This window comes from Lycium barbarum, chromosome 1 (genome assembly GCF_019175385.1).
Source record: "Lycium barbarum isolate Lr01 chromosome 1, ASM1917538v2, whole genome shotgun sequence".
NCBI classification, from domain to species: domain Eukaryota; kingdom Viridiplantae; phylum Streptophyta; class Magnoliopsida; order Solanales; family Solanaceae; genus Lycium; species Lycium barbarum.
Genome location: NC_083337.1, coordinates 133,139,482 through 133,155,380, shown reverse-complemented (window position 1 = coordinate 133,155,380; position 15,899 = coordinate 133,139,482). Strand labels below are relative to the sequence as shown.

General features: G+C 38.8%; 2 protein-coding genes across 3 annotated transcripts; both read right to left on the bottom strand.

The window, feature by feature from the left end:
• Positions 1-1,745: 1,745 nt before the first annotated feature.
• Positions 1,746-2,291, bottom strand: LOC132614336 (uncharacterized). The gene has a single exon (XM_060328762.1). The coding sequence runs from the start codon at positions 2,289-2,291 to the stop codon at positions 1,746-1,748; it is 546 nt and encodes a 181-aa protein (XP_060184745.1).
• Positions 2,292-13,130: 10,839 nt separating this feature from the next.
• Positions 13,131-15,822, bottom strand: LOC132603830 (GDSL esterase/lipase EXL3-like). Of its 2 annotated transcripts, XM_060317145.1 has the most exons (5): positions 15,477-15,822; positions 14,842-14,972; positions 14,056-14,289; positions 13,618-13,876; positions 13,131-13,512 (listed from the first exon to the last, which is right to left on the bottom strand). In XM_060317145.1, the coding sequence occupies exons 1-5, from the start codon at positions 15,721-15,723 to the stop codon at positions 13,310-13,312; spliced, it is 1,074 nt and encodes a 357-aa protein (XP_060173128.1). In that variant the 5' UTR covers positions 15,724-15,822; the 3' UTR covers positions 13,131-13,309. The 2 variants fall into 2 exon arrangements, with proteins under 2 accessions (XP_060173128.1, XP_060173195.1); XM_060317212.1 differs by lacking the exon at positions 14,056-14,289 and having other exon boundaries at positions 15,477-15,818.
• Between the last annotated feature and the right edge of the window lie 77 nt (positions 15,823-15,899).

Genomic DNA, 15,899 nt, shown 5'->3' with positions numbered 1-15,899 from the left:
AAGAGGGATGGTGAGAAGGGTATATCCCCTCCCCTGCAATAGATAGTCGACTCCCATTTTTCATGTCGGGTGAACGTGATATTGGCGTAGAACTCGAGGACAAGATCGATGTTAACTGGCCCCGGTGTCTCAAATATGGACACCTACCTCATGTCTACAAGCCGAGTGTACATTCCTGAAGCGTCGCTGCAATAGGGTGCCATTGATGGCACGCTCATGGATGTACCCTGCTATGGGGTTGAATGTGTCGTACTAATCCTCCCCGGATACCCGGACATCGGGCCTGGGCCTGGACAATGGAGCACGAAGGATAGGGACGGTTGGTTGCTTACCCTCCGATAGCGATTTTATTGTCATTTTAGCTTTGGGGGTTGGCTCTCCCCCGTTTTGTGCCATGGGAGGTGTAAGTAGCAGCCGATTTTCTATTACCTTTGTTGTTAACCATTTTGCCTGCAAAACAACACAATACCAAACGTGAATCACATTCCAAAACTAAACACGACCCCACACTTAATTTCTTTCTATATTTTTCAAGTTTGGAGTTATGTGGCCACCTTTCAAGCTTTTCGGGCCTTTTTACGATTAACACCTAAGTTAGGGTTGAACCGACCCCACACTTACTTCTAACTACGTAAACAAAAGGCAAACAAAGAAGTTAACTAAGTTATACTAGAATCAAAAAGAAAACTAAGAAAAAATCAAGAGGCCCTAATTCATGTGTTAGGACTTTGGGTTGGTGGTTCATGATTTTCTCAACCCAATCCACAATTTGGTAGGCACAAATGATGTCCAACGGTTTGTATGACTATTTATTGTCATATTGCTACTCAAGACTTCACAATTACACATAAACATTCATTCGAGCATTTGTACGAACACGTGGCGAGCATAGAATTTTCCCTTTGAATGTTAAGCAACAATGGTGGGTTAAACCCTCCCTTCTACCATGGGAGTCATCTTCTAGCCCTAAACATTAATAACACACAACCAACACCAATCCCCACCCCGATTTCGCCTAAACCCAACAACCCTAGTTTCACAACTTCAATTTTTAGAAACAAGGGAAAAAAGGAAAAGATTGTGCTTACCTCTTCATGTTATGAGATGAAATCACAAGTTTGTTTGAAGTTGCAATTGGGTTTCCTATGGAATTTGGGGAAAAGGAGTGGAGGGATTCGGATTTTAGAGGGGAGGGGAGAGGGAAAGGTGTGTTTGAGTGTTTGAGAGGGAATGGGAGAGGGGGGGGGGGGGGGGGGGGACGGATCTGGTCTTTAAAAAAGAAATTTGAACCGCCAATTCTGGGTTGATCCCGCGTCGCAGGTCCAACGCGTAATATTTATTTTTTTCCTAAAAAATCAGAGTTAGCGTTACACCCACGTCGCGGGTACAACGCGGAAAAACAGCTGCAGAATATTTCTGTTCAGGCATTACACCCGCGTCACGGGTACAACGCGGAAAAAGCAGTTGCAGAATATTTTCGTTCAGGCATTGGCCTTGCGTCGCGGGTCTAACTCATATATCAAACCTAGAACGAATTTCAACTCGTACTTGCTTATTTTGTGGTCCTCCTTCTTCCCTATTCCTGCAACATGAACAAACGTGACCTATATGCACATAAGCATTGGGTTGCCTCCCAACCAGTGCCTTAGTTAAGGTCGTGGCACGACTCTTTTTTTTTTCTTTTACACATGGGTTGCCTCCCGAGAAGCGTTTGATTTAACGTCGCGACACAATGTAGGCTTTCCTCATGCCTCCTTTAGATCCACTGAGGTCTTCTCCAGATTGATGACCTCTCCAAAATAGTGCTTGACCCTCTGCCCATTTGCCAAGAATGTCCGCTCTGCATTCAGCGGCTTCAGCTCAACCGCCCCATGTGCGGTTACCCGAACGACTTCAAACAGCCCCGACCACTTACTTTTCAACTTCCGTTCGAAAATATTCAGCCTGGAGTTATACAACAAGACTAACCGCCCGGGCAAAAAGTCACGAGGTTGGATGCGCTTGTCGTGAATTCTCTTCGTTCGCTCCTTGTACATTTTCGCATTCTCATAGGCATGATAGCGAAATGCCTTCAACTCGAGCAGCTGCAACAGTCTCTTTTCTCCAGCTTGAACCATGTCTAAATTCAGCTGATTTATTTCCCAATATGCTCTATGCTTGAGCTCAACTGGTAGATGACATGCCTTTCTAAAGACGAGCTTATAGGGAGACGTGCAAATTGGAGTTTTGTAAGCTGTTTTGTATGCCCACAGAGCATCATCGAGCTTCAGTAACCAATCTTTCCTACTCATGCTCACAGTCTTCTCCAAAATCCTCTTGATTTCTCTGTTCGATACCTCCACTTGACCACTCATCTGAGGATGATAAGCAGTCACTATCTTGTGTTTCACCCCATACTTGAGCAGCAATTTATCAAAGAGTCGATTGCAAAAGTGCGTACCTTGATCACTTATGATGGCTCGAGGGGTCCCAAACCTTGTAAAAATGTTCTTTTTCAGAAATCTTGCCACCACACTAGCATCAATGGTGGGAAGTGCAATGGCTTCCACCCACTTCGAGACATAGTCTATAGCGACCAATATGTAGTTATTTCCCTTGGATGGTATGAAAGGACCCATGAAGTCGATACCCCACACATCGAATAGTTCAATCTCTAAGATGCCTGTTGACACCCAATTTTGTCCCACCTTTCCTCCGAAATACCTATTTTTCGCTTCAATTATTTTGGCAACTTTACAAAATAATTATTTGCATTTTTCACTATAATTATTAGCTTTTATTAATACCGGCATTGCATTATCCTGTTGTAATCACTATTGTTATTATCTTTTATTACCGTTACTACTACCTTTAGTATTATTATTATTATTATTATTATTATTATTTTATTACCAGTATTATTATAATGCACATTTTTATCATTTCAGCATTTTTACCAGCTTATGCACACGCATCGCATTTATTTCGCACAGTCAAATGATAGCGCTTATTTATTTTTTTCTTTTCAAAATATTATTGCACGGCTATTACAATGTCATATAATTTTGTCATCTGAGCACTAATAATTACATATTTCATTAAGTAGTATTTAATCTGCATTAATTCGGTCCATAATTAAATCCTAAAGAGAAAAAAAAAACTATTTGGGCTGAGGCCTAATTCGTGAAACCAGCCCATGTTTTGATTCACTATTCAGCATACATTTTATTCATCAGCCCATTTTAATGCCCAGCCCACATCTATTCGACCTCAACCCAACTCAGTATTTGAACTGACCCGGTCCAGCCCAATGACCCGACCCGGGTCAGTTGAACAAAAGAACCCTAGGGTTCTTTTCATCTGACCAGCCGCTCGCCACCTCCCCCTTCTCCCTTCTCTTGATCTCTCTTCCCTCTCTCTTCCATCTCCTCTCTTTCATCGTCCTCGTCATCTCCTCTCCACCATGCCCTGTCCCCCACTTCGCCCTGTTCCCCGGCTTCTGCCATCTCCACTTCCTTCTGTCCCCTACGCTCTTCTCTCTCTCCCGCTCCTCCCTCTTTCTTCAACGCCAAAAGAGCAAAAAACCCTATAAATAGGGGTTAGTTGCATCGTAAAGAGGGGAGTTTTTAGTTGGGTGGCAAAAAATCCCCTAAGCAATATTAGTACATCAACTCTATTTTTGAATATCGAGTCAAAAAATACTAAACAATTTTTTCTGCTTTTTCGTTTGCTCTGTTGTTGCTGTGAACCGGAGCCTCGCAAGCTCGGATTTGGCAGTCTTTTGAGGTAAATCTGAAACCCCCGCACCCCATTTCGCTGCACTTGCAAAAGGTCAGCAATTTACCCTCTTCTCTGAAGTTCATTTTTATTTTCGATGTGATGTTTGTATGAGTTAGCTTTCTATGTCGACATGTATTTGTTTCGACTTCAGTATTAGTTAAGGAGTAAGTATCGTCAGGTGTTTGATTTGGCATGTTGAAGTTTGTTAGTATAATTATGTTATTCAGTAGTTTAAACTAGGATTGCATATGTTAAAGTTGGTTATGTTTAGTTGTGCTCTTCTTATTTGCTAAGTTTAATCATGCTTAAGAGTATTTAATTCCTACTTATTTGGTAGCTTAGGTCCTGTTTAGTCGAGATTCAGTATGTTGAGTAATCAGTTCGATCGACGTTGTGCCTACTTCAGCCTCTGTTTTGTATTATCCATTTTCATATGCTTTACATTTTTTATTGGTTTAGGTAATGTGATAATATTGATAGATATTATTCCAGTTCTGCTTAGATTAGTTTGGTTTAGTTTTGTTTAGTTTGAGTTCAGTATGTTTCACTGTGGATAATTTGATCTTCGGTATATCGTTTGAATGATACTAGCATGATACTAGCAGTTTTAAGGCTGTGTGTGGCCGTTGTTTTTCTCTGTTTCAGACTGGCTTAGACTCAGTGTGTTTGTAGCCTATTTACATGCATGCAATGTACTCTATGAACTGTTGAAAGCATGTTTAGCAAGATCAAAGATCAGTTTAAGCTGGGTAAAGGCGGATATTAATGTGCATTTGTTTTGAACATCTAATACTGGGATTTGACGAAATATGTTTCCTTGTCTTGCATTTGCCTGCTGATAAAAAAAAAATAACAAAGTCTGTCCATTTCTTGCCTATTATGATGTCACTAAAGTCCCTGTTTGTTCTATGAGAACTTTGATAAGTGTTTAGCATTAGCATGAGCTTGTCTGATCTACTTGGTTAAGTGTGTGTTAGTTAATATCTGTGCTAGTGTTTTGTTTAGTTTAGCCGAGCTTAGTCTTAGTAAACATAGCATAGCATTAATTGATCACGCAGTTAGTTCAAGAATCATACATGTTAGATTTGTTCATTTTATTAGCTTGTTCTATGTGTTGGTATAGCTTTAAAAATAGTCAGTAATTTTCATGCCTCAGTAATTTCGGTGTTTGAATTCTGTTTTTGTTTAGCTCCCACGGTTCATGTGTTTATGCTTAGTTTATTGTCAAATTCCGCTTTAGCTTTTGAAGTTTCGTGATTAGTCCAATGATCATTTGCTGCTCTCTCATTAACTTTGATTGAGAAATGACCAGTTTATATGGTCTCGATTCAGATACTAATCTTATTTCCCTTTCTTTTACATGTACACATCGGAGCAAACGGAGTCTTAATTCGGGACTTTATTAAAACAAAGTCTCAGATGAGACTCGACACACCCATCCATAGAGTCATCTCATTCCGCAATTCTTAAACCACGTCGGGCAGGCGAAACTCGCTAGAGACCGCCTATAGCATTTTATTCTTTTTTCTTTCATCCATTTTTATGATTGCTAAGTTGTCTGTGTTTTGGATTGTGTGTGGTTTAAAATTAGGTGGAGAACCTATGATTCATGTAGGATTAGAAAGGGGTAGATTCTATCATTTAGGAATACCGCTTTGAACATTAAGTATTTATTTTCACCATATAGAGGGCCTCATTCATATAATAATATTTTAAACTTTGCTGGCTATAAGTTATCATTTTTTTTCCCTCAAAAGCTATTTCTTAAATTTTAAACCTCAATTAATTAACCTAAGATTGGCCGGATAACCGTAGTTAACGGATTCTAAAGGATGCCTAACCCCTTCCCTTTAGGATAATATAGAACCCTTACTTAGAATCACACTGATTAAGCAGACTATTAACGGAGGTTTATTTAGCTTTACCTTAGTTAATAATTAGGTGCCCTAATTCACCTTAAATCAATTAGGTGGCGACTCCTTAAAATAAAACAATATAGGAATCTCCAATATGTTGTACTCTAATATAACTCGGTTAAAATGGGGTATAACAATGCCCTTCAAAGGCATTTCATGACGCTTGGAGATATTTTCGATTCTATGGCAGCTGTCGCAGGCTCGCACAAATTCATAAGCATCTTTGAACAAAGTAGGCCAATAGAACCCGGACTGAAGAACCTTCGCAGCTGTTCTGTCACCAGCGTGATGTCCCCCATAGGGTGATGAGTGACACTTCTCAAGAATCGCGGAGACCTCTTCCTCTGGAATACACCTTCTGATCAGCTGATCTATGCCAACCCTGTAGAGATAGGTCTCATCCCATATATAGAAACGACTATCATGCCAAATCCGCTTCTTCGTCTCGTGATTAGCACCAGGGGGGTAAATCTCACTTACTATAAAGTTCACCATGTCTGCATGCCATGGCACCTCAACTGATTGAAGAGCAAAGAGTTGTTCATTCGGAAAAGTCTCCTTAATCGCCACTGCTTCATCCACATGTTCCTGATCTTCCAATCTCGATAAGTGATCTGCTACCTGATTTTCTGTGCCCTTTTCGGTCAAGAATATCGATGTCAAACTCTTGCAACAGCAACATCCAACAAATAAGCCTCAGCTTTGCATCCTTCTTCACAAACAAATAACGAACTACAGTGTGATCAGTATATACAATCACCTTCGTGCCCACCAGATATGATCGGAATTTGTCAAAGACGTAGGCAACCGCCAATAACTCCTTCTCGGTGACAGTATAGTTCATCTGGGTTGCATCAAGTGTCTTGCTGGCATAGTAAATAGGATGAAAAATATTGTCCCTTTTCTGACCAAGGACAGCTCCCACAGCAAAATCACTTGCATCATACATCAAAATAAACGGTAGAGACCAATCGGGTGCGATGATAATAGGAGCAGATACTAACCTCTATTTCAACCCATCAAAAGTCATCAGACAGGCTTCATTAAACACAAACTTCACATCTTTCTCTAAAAGCTTGCACATTGGATTAGCAACTTTAGAGAATTCTTTGATCAACCGTCGATAGAAGCCTGCATACCTAAGAAAGCTGCGCACTCCCCTAACTGAAACAGGGGGTGGCAATTTTTCAATTGCTTCAATATTCACTTTTTCAACCTCTATTACCTTGCTCGATATCTTGTGCCCAAGAATGATGCCCTCTCGAACCATGAAATGACATTTTTCTCAATTAAGTACCAAGTTCGTTTCTTCACAATGAGCTAACACGGCATCAAGATGGTTCAAGCAGTCATCAAAAGAATCCCCAAAAATAGAGAAGTCATCCATAAATACCTCCACATAGTTTTCCACCATATCGGTGAAAATAGCCATCATATATCGCTAGAAAGTACCTGAAGCATTACACAAACCGAAAGGCATCCTCCGGAATGCAAACGTACCATATGGACATGTGAATGTGGTCTTCTCTTGATCCTCAAGTGCAATCATGATTTGGTTGTAACCCGAATATCCATCCAAGAAGCAATAATAATCATGTCCAGCCAATCTATCGAGCATATAATCCATGAAGGGCAAAGGAAAGTGATATTTTCTGGTAGCGTTGTTCAACTTGCGATAGTCAATGCATATTCTCCAACCAGTAACAGTTCGTTGAGGCATCAATTCATTCTTCTCATTCTCTACTACAGTCATGCCCCTTTTCTTCGAAACACATTGTACAGGACTTACCCATTTGCTGTCAGAGATGGGATAAATAATACAGCTGTCAAGCCACTTGATCACCTTTTTCTTCACCACATCCTTCATGATCGGGTTCAATCATCTCTGGCACTCAATACTAAGCTTGTTGTCTTCCTCCAATAAGATTTTGTGCATGCAAAACGAACTACTAATACCTCAAATATCAACTATCGTCCACCCAATGGCTCGGATTCGATCTCTTAGCACTTGTAACACACGTTCAACCTGCACATCAATCAAATAAGCAGAGAGGATTACAGGCAATGTGTCTCCACTACCCAGGAATGAATAGCGAAGATGAGGGGCTAATGGCTTCAACTCAAGAACTGGAGCCTCTTCAATAGATGGTTTCGGCTTCTTCCATGACTCTGGTCTGTCTAGCTCCTCAAACGGTGTGCCTGCTCATAGATAAGCACATGAAGTGTAGAGAATGCTAATACACTCCTCGACGTCTGCATCAATCATCAAATCTTCCCCATACACCAAAGCTGTCTCCAAAGGGTCTCGCGAAGCTAGAAAGTGATCTAACTCAGCATTAGTGAGCTCGGGCTCCACCACGTAAATCATCTTCAACTCCTCATAATGGGCTGGAAGATTGGTAGCTTTAAACACATCAAAAGTCTCCTCTTGTCCATCAACTGTCATGGACATCTTCCCATCTTTCACTCGAATCACAGCATCAACAGTAGCCAAGAATCCTCTCCCCATGATGAGAGGAACACTATTATCTGCCTTATAATCAAGTATCACAAAATCAACCGGTAGAATAAATAGGCCTACCTTCATAAGAACATCCTCAATAATACCATCAGGATAAGCAAGAGATCGATCAGTCAGCTACAACGTAATAGTGGTTGGCCTAGGCTCACCCAAGCCCAACGTTCAGAACACAGAGGTGGGCATCAGATTAATACTAGCACCCAAATCACACAATGCTAGCCCAACTTCAATGTTGCCAATAGTAATCGAAATCGTGAAGCCGCCCGGATCTTTCAACTTTGGAGGAATTTTACTCCTCACTCTAGAACTGCACTCCTCAGTAAATGCAATAGTCTCAAACTCTGTCCAACGCCTTTTGTGTGCAACCACATCTTTGATATGCTTAGCATATTTTGGAACTTCTTGCAAAAGGTCCAGCAATGGTATGTTGATGTGTACCTATTTAAGAGTTCAAGAAATTTCTTGCAAGCCGAATCAGCTTTCTGTTTCTGAAGTCACTGTGGAAAGGGAGGGGGTGGTCGAACCACCTTTTCTACATGTTGCTCTGTGACTGTCTGCTTTGGCTTAGCTCACTTAGCAGGGATAAGTTCCGCTTCTGCTATATTCTTCCTTTTTGGAGGCACTTCTTCAAGTTCTCTGCCATTCCTCAAGGTGACTGCCTTGCACTCCTTTGGATTCTTCTCAGTATCATTAGGAAGAGCACTCGGTGGTCTGACATTCTGCATAAGAGCCATCTGCCCCATCTGACGTTCAAGCTCGTGAATAGATTTCTGCATCTCACTTTGAACTTTCTGATTCTGCTGCTGTGTCACTTGATTTTGAGCTATGAGCTGCTTCATCATCTCTTCTAAATTGCTAGCTGGCTGAGCTTGAGGTTGTTGATAATTGGTCGTCTTGTGGAAGTCCTGCTTCCCAAATGGAGTGTTGTAATTTTTTCCATAATAGATTCCCCGATTTCCAATACCATGGTTCTGCTGCTCCACAAAATAGACAGACTCTGGATTCAATGGGAAATTGCTATAATCATGAAGCTCACAACTTACACATGCTGCCTGTTGAATATGTTGGACTTGTTGAATCTGCTGAGCTTGAGGAAACGCCCTCATCATAACATTACTAAGAGTACTTATATCAGCTCGAATAGCTGCAACATCATCAACTTGAAGAACCCCAGCAGCTTTCTGTGGTAACCCCCGGCTAGTGTCATGATATTCATAGTGACCCTCTGACATCATCTCTAGGAGAGTTTCCATCTCATCATATGTTTTGTTTAAAATCTGCCCTTGAGCTGAAGCATTCAACAAACCCCTGGATTCATGGTTAAGATCTTCTACAAAATAGTTTCCAATGATCTCCTTTGGCTGCATGTGATGTGGGCAGTCTCGCAAATAGCCCTTATACCTTTCCCAAGCGTGTGGAAGAGATTCAGAATCTCTCTAAGTGAAACTAGCAATTCTTCCTCGCATCTCCTTTGTTTTCTTGGGTGAGAAAAACCTGTCGATAAATTTATTTGATAATATCTCCCAAGAAGTGATAGAACCTACAGGCAGATCCGTCAACCATTCCCTTGTTTCGCCAATCAGTGAGAACAGAAATAAGGACAGCTTCACAAAATCATCGGGAACATCTCTATATTGGAAATTCTCGCTCAACTCCACGAACTGCATCAAGTGCTTATGCGGGTCTTCACTAGAATTACCCATATACTGGCACGTATGCTGCACCAGCCACACTGTTCCTTCTTTTGGCTCAAAATTTTCAGTAATGTCAGGCCTAACAATAGCCTTAGCAATAGTTTCCAGACTATGCCTAGCATAACTAGACAAAAGAATCTGTTGTTCTTGTGCCCTTGCAGCTGCTCTTGCACCCGGTTCATCCCCGTTTCTGTTTCTATCCCTTTCTGTCTGTTCAAAAGCAAGTCTTGCTGCTTCGTCAGCCATTTTTCTCTGTCTGCGAAAAGTTCTTTCGATTTCAGGATCAAGATCAGCTAACAGTTTTCCTGAACTTCTAGTGCTTGGCATAAACCAAAGAAACCTGAAGTGACACAAGTAGAACAACAAAAAAAAAGTAAAGACTTGAATAGAAAAACAAACTCAAATTAGAAAAACAGTAAATTTTTCTAAGTCCCTGGCAACGGCGCCAAAACCTTGTTAGTCCCAAACGCACACGCAAGTATACGTGGTTGTACAAGTAGTATAGACTGTTAAGTCCAGATATCGATCCCACAGAGACTTAGACTCTACGATCGGACTAATTCAAATTCGAATAAAACTATTCAAGGAAGTGAAAATCAAGGTGTTTGTTGTAACTAAACTAAGACTGAAAAGTAAACAATTTGTGATGGGTGTTTTTGTGATGTATTTTGACAAAGACTGTAAGATTTATCAGATGAGAGAAAGTTCTAGGGTCATGGCTTTCGACAATCCAGTTGATCTTCAGACAATTCCACCTATCTTATTTCCTGGGTTACTAGTTGACGGGTTACTTATAACTTTATGAGTATCTTCCGAGTTGCTCACAAGCCTGTAGATGCTACTATAACGCCTATATTCCTATGGTCGTCAGAGGTAACAACAACGCATTTACTTCTCCGGAATCAAATAAGCAAGGCTAAAGGGTATATTCCTATCCTCATTAGCGAAACGATTATATTGAACAAGCCCTATTTATTCTTATTACGCATGCAAATTCCCTATCCCTAGTTCAATTCACACATCACAGATAGTGTTCAACTATTGGCTAGATAATTAAAAAATTAAGATCAAGAATAAATAAGCAACCCAAAATATGGAAAATCAATAGAGAATAATTGTCATCAAACTAACTTTCAAGTCTTATGCCACAACCCTAGAATTAAGAAGTTTAGCTACTCATGATTCTCAATGAACAAGAAGAATTCATGAATAATCTAGGGTTGAAAAAGATGAAAAATAAAATAAACCTAGAGAGAAGGTAATATGACGGCTTACAAGTCTTGGAATAATCCCAGCACGTCATTAATAATGAACAAAATATCTATTTATAGCTTAGGGTTGCTAACCAAATAAAAGGGTCCTAATCCTACTTAAAATCGGACAAAATTGGGCATTCCCTCGTTGGCCACGCATCGCGGGTCCAACGCGAGGTCTTCAGTGAATTCAGCCCCTATTTGTCTCAACGCCTGATGAGAAGTTCCTGCAGCTGATTTTTCCGTTATGGGCATGCGACGCAGGTATGGTACCTGAGTGCCACCTCGTGTTACATCCGCGACGCGGGTGTGGCACATTTGTGCTTGATCCTTCCAAAAATTCACTTAAGTGTCGCAAGCTTCTCTCATTCACTCGTGTCCACAAGATCACCTCCAGAATCAACCAAAACTGCTCGGTTTCCCGTTGTTTGTCTTCATCATACCTAGACACATGAAATATAGCGACATAAGCTCAAATACGACGATTTCATCATATATTAGGCAATAAAAGTCTTAGGAATGTGATGTAAAATGACACGAAACATGGTATTTGTGCCAAATATCAAAGGAACATATAGAGATGAGACATCAATAACCGATTTTATAAATACTCTTTAAGATTTTTATCTGCTAATTAGAAAGGAGGCTTGACTCTATTTATAGAGAAAGAGCCCGTTTGGATTGGCTTATAAGTTGCTAAAAACAGCTTATAAGCTGTTTTCAGTTTTTTTTGAGTGTTTGGCTGGCTAGCTTAAAACCATTTTGTTCTTAAAATAAGCCCAAAAAAATAATTAGGCCCGCTTGGTTTAGCTTATCTAAAGCAACTTATAAGCTATTTTCAGCTTATAAGTTGCTTTAGATAAGCCCATCCAAACAGGCTCAAAGTCTATCCAACACATGCATATCGATTATGATTTGGCCTCAACTTATGCTCTCACCAAACTAAATTTGAAGCTTTAAAATTATTTAAAACGTAAGTCACTATTGATATTTTGAGATAAGGGTAAAAAACACACCTCAACTATCACTTTTTTTTGCGTGTTTCATACCTAAACTATCCGAAGTGAGACTTTCCTGCCTAAACTATCACCAGATAGTTAGCAAAACACACTTCGACTTATATATGATGGTGCGCGTACTACACTCTCTTCTTTGGTGTAAAAATTGTTCCTCGTGGCACTCCACTGTGGCAAAAATAATTGTTAGGTTAAAAGTTAATTCCACGTGGATAATCTGCCCACATTTGCAAAAGACATTCTTCCTCATTTTGACAAGAAAATATGACCAATGAAGAAGATGAAGGGAAACAAAATGAAGGAGAAAATCTAATTAGCTCTTACAGAAGAAGAAATGAAGAACAAGGCTGATAATGCAGAAGAAATAAATCTGCACATGAGAAGAAGAAATGAAGAAAAGTGGTTGAGAAATGATGAAGAAGAAGGGGGAGAGCTTAGGGTTTTAAAGAATTAATTGGAAAATTAAAAAAAAAATGGACGAAATTTTTTGAGAAAATTATGCTTCACGCGCATTTTGGTGTTTCAACTCAAACATTTAGTCTAGTCAGCATTCAGGTGTGTTTTGCTAACTATCTGGTGATAGTTTAGGTAGGAAAGTCTCACTTCGGATAATTCAAAATACTTCAGATATGAAACACAAAAAAAAAATGATAGTTGAGGTGTGTGTTTGACCCTTATCTCTATTTTTATTCTATGTTTGCGCTTCTTGAAGACACTTCTCCAATATATATGAGACGGACGAATTGCATTATGTTACGGAGCCCAAGTATATATATATGTTATCGATAGAAAACTTACTTTTGCATCTTAATGTATACTAGTATGTCATTTTAATGGAGAAGTTCACTATGTATGAATTTGTTTAAAACTTTTCAAACTCAACAAGTAACTGTACTCTATATCTACTGACTAAGAGGTGTAAAGGATACACAGTTAAATTCAAACAACGGTACTGATAAAGATTTGTGAATGCCGACTATTTATTCAGCACACACTCTTAAAATTCAACATATAACATTATGGGGTATATGTGGAGGAAAAACAACGACACATGCATACAAAAGAATATCAAAATTCTCTAGACACAAACACGTTCACATGTGAATCAAAACTAAAGCTTTATCAATGAAATCGCTGATGAAGGACGAACTCATACAGTTGTCTTGAAAATTTTGTTCATATTATTTTTGATGATCTGATCAACGAGAACCCTATAACCTTTTTCGGTGGGATGAAAACTGTCCCAGAACAAATACTTTGTGTCATCTTCACACGTTGCACTGTATTTATTGCATAGCATGCCCACCTCTATGTTTCCTGAACCACAACACCCTTTCTTTACTTCTTCAAATCCTAAAAATCAATCATTCAAATATATTGTCAAAAGAGAAGGAAAAGAAAAGAAGCTAAGAATCTAGAGATATTAATTTAGAGAAGGATATATTATACTTATCATACCATATTTTTTATGGTTGACAATGAAATCAGTTACAAGATCATATATATCGATGAAAACCAGCTTGGACTTAGGCAACGTCTTTGATAATAAATCAATTGCAACTGCCATTTTGGTGTTGGCCAATTGTGCCGCTTCATTGTGTTCCTCCACACAACCTCTAGCTATAATTCCACCGAGTAGTGTTCTTTGCATGGGCAAACATCCTATTGGAGGAATGCCCATAAGCCCAATTCTTCTTGCACCTAACTTGAACAATTCCTTACAAAAAATTAATTCAAGTGATTTGGAGGGTCAACATTGAGAATTAATCATCATAAAATTAATTTTCACATTAAGCAGGTAGAATAATAGATGCAAATAGGCATATATATATATATATATATATATATATATATATATATATATATATATATATATATATATATATGTATACCCACTTGTACGAAATCGGAAGCCCATGCCACTATACGATCGGTATACGAGTTAATATGGTATTGATTCCGGCGAAATCCGGTGAAAAAGTAGTTATTGAGAAAGTCATCACTACCAGCAACCACCATGTAAAAGCTGTTGCTTAAAATATATGTGGCTTCTTCTTCCCCAACTAATCCCTTTAGCTTCTCAATGTATTCTTGAAAGAGAGTTAATTGATCCAACAGTTGTAGGACTGACTGGTTAACATAAATGAAGAACGTAAGTCAAATGATTAGTGTTGATTTTGCGGACATAAATATGGCCGTGTGTTCGGTATAATGAAAATATATTCAAGAAATGTTTTCCATAAGAAAGAAAGTCATTTTCTGGTGTTTGGTTACCAAATATCTTTTCGAAAAAAAATTATTTTCCATCAAAAATTGGGAAAATGACTTCGTTTACTTATGGGCGGAAGTTATTTTTCATAGAACTATAGTTGAACTTTATATTACTTTTCAAGCTAACATTTAATTAAGACTATTATTAATCTTTAGTACTAAGAGATTTCATTAAGACATCTCTGATTTTTTAATATCATTCGTAATTAGTTTTTCACATACTATAATATTTTGTTAGAAACATTTTTCACTTACCAACCAAACACCGAAAATACTTTTGAGGGAAATATTTTCCAAGAAAGAAATTAAATTTTGCATCAGTTTATGTGTTGTGGCTACGGGCAACAACAACACAAATATCAATAAAGATTGCTTTAGCTCTTAAAAAAGGTAAGATGAGTAAGAAGTTACCATGGAGGAAGCTGTTAGAGGATCATATCCACAACCTCCTGATGCAAAACTTACTCCAGTTTTGAGATCTTCATCCCTTAGATTCGGGTCCAAATAAGCTGGTACTAGCCCTTTGATCCCCAATTCTTCAGCTGAAACATGGAGGCATGTCAAATTCCTCAATAGAATCCTTTTAATTAGCATATAATAATACTTTTATTATGTAATTACGTAGACACCTCCTCAATTTGTTTCTTACTTAAAGAAAGGACACATGCCCGTTAATTGTATAAAAAATAATTTTAGACAACCTGCAGGAAAAAGTTAGATGTAAAGCTAGAATTTGAAGCTTATGGATTCCTGAATCTAGTCATTTTAAGTTATTGAATTCAAAATTAATAATTTGTATATCCTTAATGGATTTCCTTAAGACAAATATGAGATTTTGCCATTCAACCGCACCGATAAGTTATACTCTAGCTCCACGCATGAAAGAAGTTGTTGGAACTAGCCATGCGGCTATGAGTTATTTAGTAAGCCTAGCATTTATGAACCTGATGACATAAATGCAATTGTAAATAACTCTTCTTAATAAATATTCACTGGTAATCTATCTGTACTATAATATACAGTAATATATATACAAAGGGTGATACCTAATAAGTCAGGTGGGGTTTTGGCATTACTGAACCTTCCAGTTGGTGTGCCATCCATTAAGTCCTTCCCATAAGGTGGAAAATTACACTTGATTGGCGTCCCTATGTTGTTATTATTTCCCTGATCCACAATTGAGTCTCCGAATGCAAAAACTGCCGGTACAACCACGTTCGCCGGCAGCTTCACCTTCGCTTCGCTGCTGCAGACACTAAAAAATACACAAACAGCATACAATACATACAACATTATTGTATAGAGTTTGAAAAGCTAGCTAGCTCTCCAATGTCGAAGTTGAAGAGCCACTAGTCGCACTTATGTTTACTTATAGTGGCTAGAAAAAAATTGCTTGAGGCTAGAAAATAAATTGATTTCTAGGGGGTACTTGAGATAGGTCTTAATGAGGTGTACTAACTAATTGCGGT

Bases quoted from the DNA above. Each gene is read 5' to 3' on its own strand.
- LOC132614336 (XM_060328762.1), bottom strand. From the start codon at position 2,291: ATGAGTAGGAAAGATTGGTTACTGAAGCTCGATGATGCTCTGTGGGCA.
- LOC132603830 (XM_060317145.1), bottom strand. From the start codon at position 15,723: ATGTTGTATGTATTGTATGCTGTTTGTGTATTTTTTAGTGTCTGCAGC. The intron at 14,973-15,476 runs GTATCACCCTTT...TCCATGTTTCAG, and splicing joins AACCCCACCTGACTTATTAG to CTGAAGAATTGGGGATCAAA. The intron at 13,513-13,617 runs GTATGATAAGTA...ATTGATTTTTAG, and splicing joins TGTCAACCATAAAAAATATG to GATTTGAAGAAGTAAAGAAA.